General features: G+C 50.2%; 1 protein-coding gene across 5 annotated transcripts in view; it reads left to right on the top strand.

The window, feature by feature from the left end:
- Window positions 1-13,698, top strand: part of AGBL2 (AGBL carboxypeptidase 2) — a 43,846-nt gene that overhangs the window by 26,908 nt on the left and 3,240 nt on the right. For 4 of the 5 annotated variants that reach the window (XM_075065881.1, XM_075065880.1, XM_032775870.1 and 1 more), the window contains 2 exons: window positions 7,508-7,711; window positions 8,587-8,638. In XM_075065881.1, coding sequence (XP_074921982.1) covers window positions 7,508-7,711; window positions 8,587-8,638 — 256 coding nt within the window. The remainder of the gene's footprint in view (window positions 1-7,507; window positions 7,712-8,586; window positions 8,639-13,698) is intronic. The other variant, XM_075065882.1, reaches the window with a different exon arrangement.

Raw genomic sequence — 13,698 nt, 5'->3', positions numbered from 1 at the left:
GAAGGACCCCATCAACCTCTGGCCTCCTCATCTTTGTCTCCGGACGAAGCGGTGGCGGGAACTTCAACCTTGGGCCCTCCCCCAGTTGACCACAGGGCCCACCAGGACCTTCTATGAAGGATTGCCCATAACATGGGGTTACAGGTGGAAGAGGTGGTTGAACCTGAAGACCCCATGGTCAACATCCTTGCTCCAGAGGGACCATCCAGGGTAGCTCTGCCACTGATAAAAACTATCCAGAGCAATATTAAGACTCTGTGGTAGACCCCTGCCTCAATCCCGCCCACTGCAAGGGGAGTAGAGCGTAAGTACTTTATTCCCTCCAAGGGGTACGAGTACCTGTTCTCTCACCTGCAACCATGTTCCCTCATAGTATCGGCAGTGAATGAGAAAGAGAGATGAGAGCATCAAGGGCTGGCCCCTAAATCCAAGAAGTCTAAAAGGATGGACCTTTTTGGCAGGAAAATCTATGCAACTTGTGGGCCTCCATGTTGAAGTTTAAGTTGCTGATTCCACGGGACTCCAGAGCCAAGTTCTCGACTATCACTGATGAAGGGAAGGCAGTGGCATGAACCTCCCTCCAGGCTTCATTGGACTCAGCTGCCCACACCCATTCCTCAGGAGTAGCCACAAGGAGGAGCTGAAGGCTACAGGCATCTGGGTTGCCCCTGGAGCTGCAGCAAACCCTGCAGGACCTACCATTCGAAGGCACAGGGTTATTTTCGGAGCAAACAGACTCCAAGCTGCACAGTCTAGAAGACTTCTAGGCGACTGTGAAGTCATTAGGTATGCACACCCTGGCAACCCTGTTGTATGCCCTTCCCCCATCCCTCTTGTGCACAAGGCACTTCTCAAGATCCGCAGGGACAGAGTGGAGGTAATTCTGGTGGCCCTCACAACACTGGTACACCACACTCCTGGAGCTGACAGTGACACTCCAATCGAGTTACCGCTGCATTCCGATCTTATCACTCAGGACTACGGTTGTCTTCACCACCTAGATCTCCAGTTCCTCCATCTCATGGCCTGGAAGCTTCATGGTTTAACCCCATGGAGCTTCTGTGCTCAGAACCAGTAAGGGAGGTCCTACTTGGCAGTAGAAAACCATCTACTAGGGCCACACATCTAGCCAAGTGGAAAAGGTTCACTTGCCTGTGTGCCCAGCAGCGTACACCTCCACTACTGGCGTCTATACACTCATTCTAGGGTACCTTCTGTGCCTGAAACAACAAGCACTGGTAGCATCATCCATCAAAGTACATCTTGCTGCTATCTCAGCCTTCCACCTAGGAGCATCCAGCTGATCCCTATTTGCTAACCCTATGGTACGCTGTTTCCTCAAGGGTTTGGGACTCCTACGTCCTCAGACCAGACAGCCTGTCCCAGTGTGGGACCTCAACCTTGTCCTCTCCAAATTAATGGGTCCCCCTTTTGAGTCAATAGCGACTTGCTCCTTTCTCTATTGTGAAAGGTGGCCTTCTTGGTGGCCATCACATCAGCTAGGAGGGTGTCAGAGCTAAAGGCCCTTACCTCTGTTCCACCCTACATGGTCTTCCACAAGGATAAGGTGCAACTCAGGCCTCACTCTGCCTTTCTTCCCAAGGTAATGTCACTCTTTCATACTAGCCAAGACATTTTTCTCCCTGTGTCCTATCCTAAGCCTCAGGCCTCAGGCCAGTAGTCAAGAGCAGAGGCTACACTCATTGGATGTTCGGCAGGTGCTAGCATTCTACATCGAGCGCACTAAGCCGTTCAGGAAGTTAAACCAACTGTTCATGGTGGTAGCAGACTGGATGAAACGACTCCCGGTCTCATCTCAAAGAATATCTTCCTGGATCACGTCCTGCATCCACATGTGTTACAAGCTGGCCAAGAGCCCAGCCTTGGCTGTTACGGCACACTCCACGTGGGCACAGGCCTCGTCAGCGGCGTTCCTGGCCCAGGTCTCAATACAAGAAATGTGCAGGGCAGCAACGTGGTCCTTGGTGCACACGTTTACCTCTCACTATGCTATCACCCAACACGCCAGACATGATGCAGCATTCGGCAGAGCGGTGCTCCAATCAGCGATTCCTTAACTCCGACCCCACCTCCAGGGTAGAGCTTGGGAATTACCTGATTGGAATTATGTGAACAAGCACTCGAAGAAGAAAAAACAGTTACCTTCTCGTAAACATTCTTCGAGATGTGTTGTTCACGTTCATTCCAATATCCACTCTCCTTCCCCACTGTCTCAGTAGTCAGCAAGAGGGAACTGAGGAGGCACCAGGTCAGCAGGGTCATATATTGAGGCTCCTCTCCATGGATCACCACCTTGTAGTGGGGGAGAGGCTTGCGTGTCTCAGTGACCCCAAGAGCGATGCTGCCTGGAGTCATGTACTCCCCTAGGGTCAACCATGGCAGAACGGTCAAGGGCTAGGTTCCAGACAAAGTGTGATCCAAGAAGTCGCTAACAGAAGAACAGACGGAGAATAACTGCACAATGGAGGTGAAACTGTTGTGTAATGTTACAACATCTGTGAAGGTGGATGAAGGCTGCAGCAGATAGAGGATCTCCAATCATCATGGTGTTCATGCCATTGGTTTCAAGTAAAGAAGTCCCACACAGGCATCTTCCAGTTTTGGGAAAAATTACATTTGCACAAGTCTAAAGTCTGGTGGTGATCTGCAATAGGAACAGAACAGTGAAATCCAGAAATTCCTAGTCACAGACTGACACACGGGTGGTGGGTGTGTGGTACAGTCATCTTGCTCGAGGACTGAGGCGGGTAGAGCATCTTAGCAGCTGCACCCACAACTGAGCAGTCCTTTTTAGAATCCACTCTGCTCACCCCACATGGGGAGAGGGTTAGAAAAGGTACCCTAAAAATAGTCTTGCCTCTGTTTGTCCTGGCTGGATAGCCACATCCAGCAGGATCACCACTTCAGCGGTTGAAAATGTAAGAAACTTTTCAACTTTGGAACGTGAAACATACATACCCTGATGGACAACTCAAACAGCGACCGACCAGAGTGACGTACAGCCATTATTGCTCGTGAATTGAGTCAGTTTAAAATCGATATTGCTGCTTCGTCCAAAACTAGAAGAGCTGATGAAGGATAGATGAGGGAGCAGAAAGGAGGATACACACCTACTTCTGGAAGGGAAAATCTATAGATGAACCCCGATTGCATGGAGTGGACTTTGCTATAAAAAACAAGCTCGTAAGGTGCCTCCCTGAGGTACCAGTTGGCATCAATGAGCGGTTTATGACACTCCGATTGAGGCTCACCAAAAATCAACAGGCAACTATTGTGAGCACCTATGCACCAACACTGGATGCCGATGAGAATGTAAAGGAAGATTTTTATTCTCAGTTGGAAACCATTTTATCGGAGACCCCTACAGAAAACAAGATCATCCTTCTAGGGGATTTCAATGCATGTGTTGGATGAGACTCAGACCTGTGGAAAGGAACAACTGGGAAAGAAGGAGTTGGCAAAAGCAATTCAAATGGAATTCTGCTCCTGACCAAGTGTGCTGAACATGAAGTTATTATTATGAACACTCTTTTCTGACAAAAGGAAAAGTTCAAAATATCTTGGAGACACCTATGGTCAAAGCCCGGGCATCTCCTCGACTACGTCATAATTCGTGGCCAAGATCGTAGTGATGCACTTCTCACAAGAGCAACGACAAGTGCTGATGACTGTTGGACGGATCATCACCTTATTCGATCGACAATGAAAATTAAGATCGCACCCAAATGGAGGCTGCAAAAGAAGCAGGTCAGGCGCAAGCTGAAGGTTCAAGATTTGAAGGACCCTATTAAGTATGATCACTTCCAAGCAGTCTTAGAAGAAAAGCTTCCATCAAAGTTTCTGGGAGAAATTGAGGAACATTGGAGCCAATTGAAAGCAGTAATCATCAGTGCCTGTGAGAAAACCATAGGCTACCAAACCAGAAAACATCAGGATTGGTTTGACGAGAATGATGCCGAAATTGAGGAACTCATCAATGAGAAGATAATGACATTTCGTGCTTGACAGAATGACATAAATTGTAATATAAAGAGGCCCATGCCAAGGCGAGAGCGGAAGTACAACGTAAAACCAAAGAACTTAAGAACAAATGATGGACTGAGAAAGCGCAAGAACTCCAACATCTCGAAGACATCCACACTACATGTGGTTTCTTTAGTCACCAAGGCTGTTTATGGGCCAATTTGTCATGGCATGAATCCTCTTCGCTCTAAGGACAGAACCACACTTTTGAAGGACAATGAAGCCATCAATTCTCACTGGAAAGAACATTTTGAAGATCTCCTTAACTGTAATTCTGTGGTTGCAGATGAAGTCCTTGAGCAAATCCCTCAATGACCATTTACGGATGAGTTCAGAGACCCCCCCCCAGTTTGTATGAGGTACACAGTGTCATCAAGCAGATGAAGAACAACAAAGCAGGTCTAGATGGGCTCCCCATTGAAATCTTTAAAAACGGTGGACCAGAGTTAATTCAGCAGCTTTACCTGCTTATCCTTAAAATCTAGATAAAGGAGGAGATAGGGGATAAAGTAGATTGTGGAAATTATTGTGGTATCTTCCTCCTAGCCATTGCAGGCAAAGTTCTGGCATGGATCCTTACAACCTGTCTTCTGCCACTTTCAGAAGAAATTTTACCAGAGTCACAGAGTGTTTTCTGACCATGCCGTGGAACTGCAGATATGATCTTCACAGCATAGCAGCTGCAAGAAAAGTGTCGGGAGCAAAATCGACGACTGTACATGGCTTTTATTGATCTAACTAAAGCCATTGATTCAGTGAATCACTGTGCCCTCTGGACTGTACTTTCTAAGATTGCACGTCCTGATAAATACATCAGTGTCCTACAGTTGCTTCCTGATTACATGAAAACGACTGTTCTGAGCAGCACTGGCTCTCTGTTTCAAAGTACAAATAGGAATCAAACAGGGCTGTATCATCGCTCCACCCACGTTTGTGGTTTTTATTGCTGTCATTCTTTACCTAATTGCTGGGAAGTTTACAGCTGGCATTGAAATCATTTACAGAATGGATGGAAAGCTGTTCAGGCTTAGCAGGCTGAAAGCCAAGAGTACGATTTTTACAACATCTGTTGTGGAACTTCAGTATACTGATGACAACGCAATCTTTGCCCACTCTGAGAAAGATCTTCAAACTATCTTGAATGTGTTTGCTGACACTTACGCATGTCTTGGTTTCACTGTTAATATCAATGAGACTAAAGTGTTCTATCATCCCTCTCCAAATGAGGTATTACATGCCCCCTCTATCGAAATCACTGGAGTGGCACCAGTGAATGTCGATAATTTCCTCTACCTTGGAAATCATCTTTAATCTAAGGCAGATACTGATGCAGAAATTCAACATCACCTGAGCTGTGCCAGTGTAGCTTTTCCTCATTTACAGCACAGGGTTTTTGAAGATCAGGACATTGGAACAGACACCAAGCTTCCTGTTTATCAAGCCATTATTCTCCCAACACCTTTGCATGGGTCCGAAACTTGGATAACCTATAGACACCACTTGAAAGTCCTTGAGAGGCACCGTCAATGCTGCCTTCATAAGATCCTGAAGATCAAATGGGAAGACAGGCGTGCCAATATTAGTGTCCTGGAAGAGGCAAAGACCACCAGTATTGAGGCAATGATCATCTGTCAGCAGTTACACTGGACTGGTCATGTTGTCCAGCTGCCAGACCATCACCTTCCAAAACAGGTCCTGTTCTCTCAGCTGAACGAAGGGCACTATAACGTAGCTGGACAACGGAAGCGTTATAAGGACTTGCTGAAGGACAACCCAAAAAAATCTAATATTGACATTGATAATTGGGAGACACTTGATACTTGGGAGTGAAGTCCTATGTGATGGTCCCCTGCATTTTAAACTTGCTAGTCGACAAGCCAAAGAGGACAGGAGGTGCAGGAGGAAGGAGAGACTGGCTCCCAGTCATGGTCAACAGCCTCCTGCTGAGCCTGAAAACATCTGCCCTCATTGTAATAGAACTTGTGGTTCAAGGATTGGCCTTATTAGCCACCTGAGGACCCATCACTCCCATGGAAAATGATCATACTTGGTAATGACTGATTGCCCATCATCATCATCATATTGAGTGCCCTGAAGGTGCCACTTCAGGGGGCTCCACAGCTGACTCGATGGAAGCTGCTAAGGGAAAACTTTCCGACAACTGTGCAGCTGGTGTGCACACACCTGATTGGAATGGACGTGAACAACACATCTCGAAAAACAACAGTTATGAGAAGGTAACTGTTTTTCCCCCCAAATGACAGCAGCTACGTCCATGGAAACTGCCTTGCAATAGCTGTGTCTGCTGCTGGGGGTTTTGTCAGCAGAGCTACACTGGTCAGGGCTGTGGTTTCTTCACCCCCCTGACCAGCGTCGCTGCGTTGATCCAGAGGGTGGGGGTGGCGGCATGAATGAACCTGAGTTGAAGAGAACACGTTTCCCTTTGACAAGGGTAAGAGCTAAGCCTGTCTCCTTGCTAGCAGCCCTCCACACAGCTGCTGGCTGTGAGGCCCTCCCTGCATGAAGAAGCAGGGCCCACCCATTTTCGTCAGATGGCCTTGTCTCGAGTGAGAGCCTATGTACTAAGAGGGGATGTCTGCTAGTGTGGCTTGGCCAGGCCCTGGCTGGAGAACTGGGGAAGAGGGGGACATGCCTCTCTGCTCTGCTGCCTCGGAGTCTCTTGCTAGTCTCAGACCTCCCCTCCCCTCTCCTGGGGGTTCTTAGGAGGGCAATGCAGAATGGGAGCCGGGAGGTAGCAGAGGGGGACACTGCGGGGGACGGGACAGGGGACTCTCAGAGACTCTGAGTCCCCTGCAGATCACCCAAGATGGCCCCCATCCTTAGGACACTTGCCCTGTCCCAATCCCACACTGGTGCAAGCAGGGCCAGCGTTTCCATTTAGGTGGCCTAGGCAATTGCCTAGGGCGCCAGGATTATTGGGGGGCGGCATTTTGCCGGGGGGGGGGGGGGGCAGGCGGCTCCAGTTGACCTGCCGCGGTCGTGCCTGCAGAGGGTCCCCTGGTCCCGTGGCTCTGGTGGACCTCCTGCAGGCAAGACAGCAGCAGCTCCACTGGAGCTGCGGACCAGCGGACCCTCCGCAGGCATGACTGCGGCAGCTCCACCAGAGCCGCGGGACCAGTGCGTGGGGCAGCGAAATGGCCGTGCGCCTAGGGCGCTAAAAACACTAGCGCCGGTCCTGGGTGCAAGGCATGTGTGCCCCCCCATTCCCCGACTGCATAGGGTCTACATTCGCTCATGAACCCACCCCTTGGAGCTCCCTGGGGTTGGGCAGATCCCCATGAAGCTGTCTGTAGGCTAGCTCCCAGTTGTGGCTTGCTAAGGACATGAGTGGGGGGTGAAGGAATGGGTGGATACCCCAATCAGAGCAGGCCTGCCACAGCTCCCAGGCACTGGGGGCTCTGTCCCTGGGCTCAAACCCTCTGCCCCTGCTGTTTGCTCCCAGAAGAGCGTCTGTGGGAGCGTAAGTGTCACCAGCACAGCCCTGGGCCTCAGCACCTTTGGAAGGCCCGGCAGCCCCAACCCCTGCTTATCACCATGCTGACCCCGCCGCAGCCCCAGAGACCTGCTGGCACCTTGCCCATCAGAGAGCACCTCCTGCCCTTCCATGCTCAGCTGGACGGAGAGCCCCACGGCAGCCGGCATGCAGGTGAGGGTGGGGAATGGGTTGGTGCCACTGGGGGGAGTGCCCTTCTGCAGGGGGGCGGCGCACTCAGGGCAAAGGGACAGGCCAGGCACCTGCCATGGTCCACGGTTGCCTCCCTGTCCCCCATCCCAGAGCCTGGCAGAGCTGGGCTGTTCCTGGGAAATTCCTGCTCCTCTCCCCGAGCCCTCAATGCCTGGCAGAACTGGGCTGTTCTTGAGAAATTCCCTCCCCACCCCTCCCCGAGCCCTCAGTGCCTGGCAGAACTGGGTTGTTCCTGGGAAATTCCTCTCTCACCCCCACCCTCAGAGCCTGGCAGAGCTGGGCTGTTTCTAGGAAATTCCTTCCTCCCCTCAGTGCCTGGCAGAGCTGGGGTGTTCTATGGAAATCCCATACCCCCCCCCCCCCACCATGAGGATGGTGGCATTTGGGCCCTATTCATAGATGCTGGAACAAGGGGTGCTGGGGGTGTGACCACACCCCTGGCTTGGAGTGGTTTCCATCATACACAGGGTTTACAGTTTGGTTAAATGGCTCTCAACACCCCCACTATACAGATTGTTCCAGCACCCCTGGCCCCATGCCTGCTGCAAGGTAAACACGGTGACCTCACCCCCATGGGATCCACCTGGGTCCCACTAGGGGTCGCCAGGGGGTGCAAAGTGTGCATGAGGAGTCTCTGTGCCATCAGGGAGGGAGCTGATGATCTGTTGTGGGGGAAGGGAGAGGAAGCTCTCCAGGCATGGGGGTCACCTCTCCCCTCCCCCACATCATGGCCCTTCAGGCCCTACTCCCATGGAGCCGCACCAAGAGCTAGAGCAGGGATTGCTGGAGCCTGTTGCTTCTTAGTGCTCTGACCTTTGCCTCTCTTCCGTCCCTAGGCAGCTCAGCGTTGGCACACTCCGCATCCACAGTTGGAACCAGCCCATGCAGGTACCGTGCTGGGGCCCGCGCCCCCTCACCCAGCCAGGGCTCCCTACTCTGGCGGGGGTAGGTGTGCAGAACAGAAGGGAAGGGGTACCTGGGTCGGAACCCAGCTGCAGCCCTAAGGGGGTCTGACTGCTCAGCACATGCAGTGGCCCCACTACTACCCCCAGCTTCTGCAGCCCTAGAGAGCACTCCTGCCTGCTTCGCTCTGCAGGGACCCATCTCCAGTGGGGCTCCTTTGGCTCCACAGCTGAAGAGGCAGGACCAGAGCAGTCAGTGACCAGGGAATGGGACACTCCAAGCCTTCAACTGGCATGGAGGCTCCATAAAAAACAGCCCAGGGGTCTCTGTGGGCATACATGCCTCTGCGTGCAAAGGGGGGAGGGGAAGTAAATGGCAGGGTCGAGGGGTCGGTCCAGCCACCACAGATCCTTCAGGAACTGGAAATCCAGGCCAAGCAAAGCGGGCAAACCACAGCCAGCGACATCCAAAGTGGAACTTAGCTCATGGGGGAGGGGGGCGGGGGCTGAGCAGCAGATAGCTCAGAGCGGAAAAGCTCCCAAGAGGCAGTTCTTCTTTGAGTGGCTACAGACATGTTTCCACTCAAGTGCGTGAGTGCCCAGTACACTAAAGCCGTAGCAGTACCTACTGGGGCGGCACATGCACCCTGTCCCTCCTCAGGGCCCCTCCTGAGGCTATATAAGGGCAGTGCCCACCCCCCACACTCAGTTCCTTCTCGCCACCCACAGCCTGATTTGCAGTTCCTCATGGTTATTGCACTACAGCGAGATCATTCTCTGTGCTTTGTAAATAGTTTTAGCCCCGTTAGCTAGCTAGTTAGGGTTAGTAATTCCAAGAGTGATTAGTTAGTTAGTAAGCCTGGCGCTATGCTTTCACCGAATTTTAAGCACTATCCTTCACGTGGCTGTCCCATCTAGTGACCACCACATTCAATGCTCATTGTGCCTGGGAGAGGGGCATAGGAAAGAAAAAAGTGCTGGTTGCCGGAGACCTAAGCCTGAAGTAACACCTCAAGGAGCAACTCCAGAAGGATCTGGGAGCTTGCACAGCTCACCTGGCCCCACAAACTATGTCAGAGCTAGCGCCAATTTCTGATAGATAGCCAGACTCAGGTTCTTCTCCACGGGGAAGGGACCATTCTCCTTTCTGTGGTCCCCAAGGAAAAGAGCTCACAAAACTAGTCAGAGCCATCCCGGGGCTCAGAGAGACTCTTCCTTCTCTTCTAGGAGGAGTGTCAGGCATTAGTGCCCAAAATAGAGCAGGATGAGGACCGTCTACCCACTCCCCAGTAATGAGAAGTGAACTGACCAGTACCATACCGTCCATTCTGCAGGACGTCTGTTGAGTCCGGTGCCAGAACATTAGCACTGACAGTATTGACCACAGGTTTTTCAGGCAGCAGCTGATTTACTCTGCTTCTCTGTCCCAGATTCACCTCTGATACAGGAGTCCTCAGCTGAGGGGATGCCCCCTGCAGTCCTGGGCCAGCGTGGGTTGGTTGTTTTGGACTATGGACAGTTGCTGGCTTCTCCCTTGTTACCAGTTAAGAAGCTCACCAAGGAGGTGGATCCGCACCTTGACATCTTGCTTGGGTACCGATATTGGTTTTGGCTCCGACGATAGCTCTAGTCCCAGTCTCCACACCTTCAGTAACGAGCCATTCTTTGGCTAGGGTACTGACATCTGCATAGAACCGACACCCTTTCTGGTACTGCCTTTTAGTGCAGCCTCAACTTCCCAAGCAGTACACATGGCACTGACTACTGTACCATCCTTGGTACCGGTCCAGTCCCCTTACTGGACCTCAAACAGATCAGGGTACTTGGTGGGCTTCTAAGGTTTAGCTCATCTGTTGACTATTTGGGGGGTTCCTTGTAATCAGGCTCAGAATCCTTCTCTCTCTCTTCCATCCCGTTCCCCCAGAAGATCAGCAGCATTACCAAGAGAACATCGTTCCCTCCGCAGGGACACAAGTTCTTGGCCTGGTACATACTGGCTTCCTGTACCACATTAATTTCCTCTCTGGCCTTGGAGCGTTCACTGCTCTTCAAGATCTCAATCATCAGCTCACTCCAGAGCCAGGATGTGGAATCCTTCTGTTCTCTCATTTCCTGGCCCACCGAGACTGGAGACAAACTGATACGGCTCCCACTGAGTCTACTACAGCAGAGTGACCCTTTATCACGGGGACAAGCCTTACCATAGGGGAGTCCATCTGTTCCACTTCCTGTCATCCTCCTCACCAGATGATTCCACCAGAATACTTTAAGTCTCACCAAGAATCCTTAAGGAGGATGACTACAGCCTTGGGCATCCAAGAAAACACCAATAAATTGGTGGATATTCTCCATCCCCTGCGAGGGCAGCCCTCCCTATAAGTGATGCTGTTTCGGAGCCCACAAAGTCCTTGTGGCACAGGCCAGCTTCCTTACCTCCCACAGCAAAGCACACAGACAAGTGGTATTATGCCCCCAAGCAAGGATTTGAGTGTTTCTACTCTCGTCCAGCCCCAAACTCCTGTGTGGTAACTGCTGCATATGAGAGATTGTGATGGGGTGTGTGTGTGTGTGTGTGTGTGTCTGTGTGCGCAAGTCTTTCATACAAAGAAAAGGGGACCAAGAGAGCTGGTTTAATGGGGAGAAGATTTATTCTACCTCCTCACTACTCATGCGCATTGCTAATCAGCGGGCACTTTTTTCTAAATACGATTTTGCAAACTGGGATGCACTGTCCCAATTTACTGATGAGTTGCTGGAGGATGCCAAGGAGGAGTTTAAGGCATGCCTGGCAGACATTTGTCTAGTGGCTAAGATGTCACTACAATCAGCACTCGATGCAGCAGATGTTTCCTCAAGGATTATGGATGCAGCTATAAGAATGAGAAGAACTTTTGGGCTGGAGAACTCTGGGGTAGCTCCTGACATCCAACAGAATATAGAAAACCTCCCCTTGGCTGAGTGGTTCCCTCTTTTCTGAAAAAAATTGATGAAACTACATTCTTGTAAGGACTCTTGAGCTTCAGTGTGTTCACAGGGAGTCAGAGTCTATACACCAACCATTAAGAGACGGCATTAGAGGGAATAGCAACAATACCATCAGTGCTCCCACTGGGATTCCAGGCAGCCAACTTATCCTTCCAGGTAGCAAGACCTTTCCAAGAGGAGGCACAAATCACAGAAGAGAAGGTCCTCTGGTTTCACCTCTAAACAGCTGGCTCATCCCCATCAGCGCAGAGCAAACAGACCATTTGACTCACGTCTCTAAGTCAGTATTCCAGCCGTCAGTGATCTTCCAATCATATCTCCCACCACCACCCCCTTGGTGACAGGCTGTACTACTTCCACTCTGCTTTGGAAGCAATAACCACAGATAGATGGGTTTTAAAGCACTGTGGGACTGGAATATGGTGTCCAATTCCTAACCATCCCACCCTCCTGCCCCATCCCTTTTCAGGGACCCATTTCATGAGGCACTGCCTCTTCAAGAGCTTCAGACTCTATGTGCTTCAAGGGCCATAGAAGAAGTTCCCCTCCAACACTGGGGGAAAGGAGTTCTACTTGTGTTACTTCCTGATCCCCAAGTCCAAGGGAGGGCTGACACCTATACTCGACCTCCAAGGTCTCAACAAGTGCGTCAAATATATGAGATTTGCATAGTCACCCTAGCAACAGTTCTCCCCTCGTTGGATCATGACTGGTTTGCTGCCCTCCATTTTCAGGATGCTTGTTTCCATGTAAAAGTGTTACCAAGATAATGGAAGTTCCTCAGATTTGTAGTGGCAGATCAACGTTATCAATACGCTATACAGTAGCACCTCTGAGTTATGAACACCAGAGTTACAAACTGATCTGTCAACCACACCCCTCATTTGGAACTGGAAGTACACAATTAGGCAGCAGCAGAGACCAAAAAAGAAAAGAAAACCCCAATACGGCACAGTACAGTGTTAAACGTAAACTACTAAAAATAAAAAGGAAAAGCAGCATTTTTCTTCTGCATAGTAAAGTTTCGAAGCTGTATTAAGACAATGTTTAGTTATAAATTTTTGAAAGAACAACCAGAACGTTTTGTTCAGCGTTAGGAACAACCTCCATTCCTGAGGTGTTTGTTACTCTGAGGTTCTATTCTACTCCCTTTTGGTCTGTCCTCAGTCCCAGCTGTATTCACCCAGTGCATGACTGGGGTGATGTCCCCATCTCAGGAGAATGGGGATTTGGGGCTTCCCTTACTGGACAATTCGCTAGTGAGGGGCAAATCTGAAGGCCAAGTCCTCTATCACGTCCAATTCAGACTGTGTCTCTTCAATCAATTGGGGCTCATCTTCAACAAAGGAAAGTCTACATTACTTCCAGTCCAAAAAATTGAGTTCATTGGGGCCCTACTAGACTCTATAAGTTCAAGGGCCTTTCTCCCTCATAAGTGGTTTCAAACAATTTGTCACCTATGTCTGTCCCTCAAATCTCGCTACTCAACCACAGCTCATGTATGTTTGGGGTTGCTAGGCCACATGGCATCATGTACTTATGTAGTTCAATCTGTGAGAGTGTGCCTGTTGGAACTGGATTATCTCACACATTGTCACTCTAGTTCAACAGCCTAGTCTGAGTGCCTCCAGTGGTCCTGCAGTCGTTATAGAGTGATGGATGGATCAGAACAATGTATGTGAGAGAGTTTTTCACTTGTCCTTTACTGACCAGGACCATAGTTACTGATGCCTCGACGATAGATTGGGGAGTGCACTGGAGTCTTTGAGGACAGAACAGGAAGCATCATTATATATTAAGGTTCTTGAACTTTGAGTGATTTACAAAGTGTGCCGAGTTTTTTCTCTCTCACATCAGGGGCACGTCTGTTTATATAAATCTTGACAATACCACTGCAATGTAGTGTGTGAACAAACCAGTTCAATAAACCACTTCAATCAGTTCTGTTGGGAAGGGATAAAGTTTTGGCACTTTTGCATCAAGAAAGACATTACTGCAGCTGTCTACGTTCCAGGTGCACAGAATCAATTGGCCAATCAGCTCAGCAGGAATTTCTCCAAG

The sequence above is a fragment of the Chelonoidis abingdonii genome, chromosome 4 (assembly GCF_003597395.2).
Source record: "Chelonoidis abingdonii isolate Lonesome George chromosome 4, CheloAbing_2.0, whole genome shotgun sequence".
Classification (NCBI taxonomy): domain Eukaryota; kingdom Metazoa; phylum Chordata; order Testudines; family Testudinidae; genus Chelonoidis; species Chelonoidis abingdonii.
This window is presented reverse-complemented; position numbering and strand designations above follow the sequence as displayed.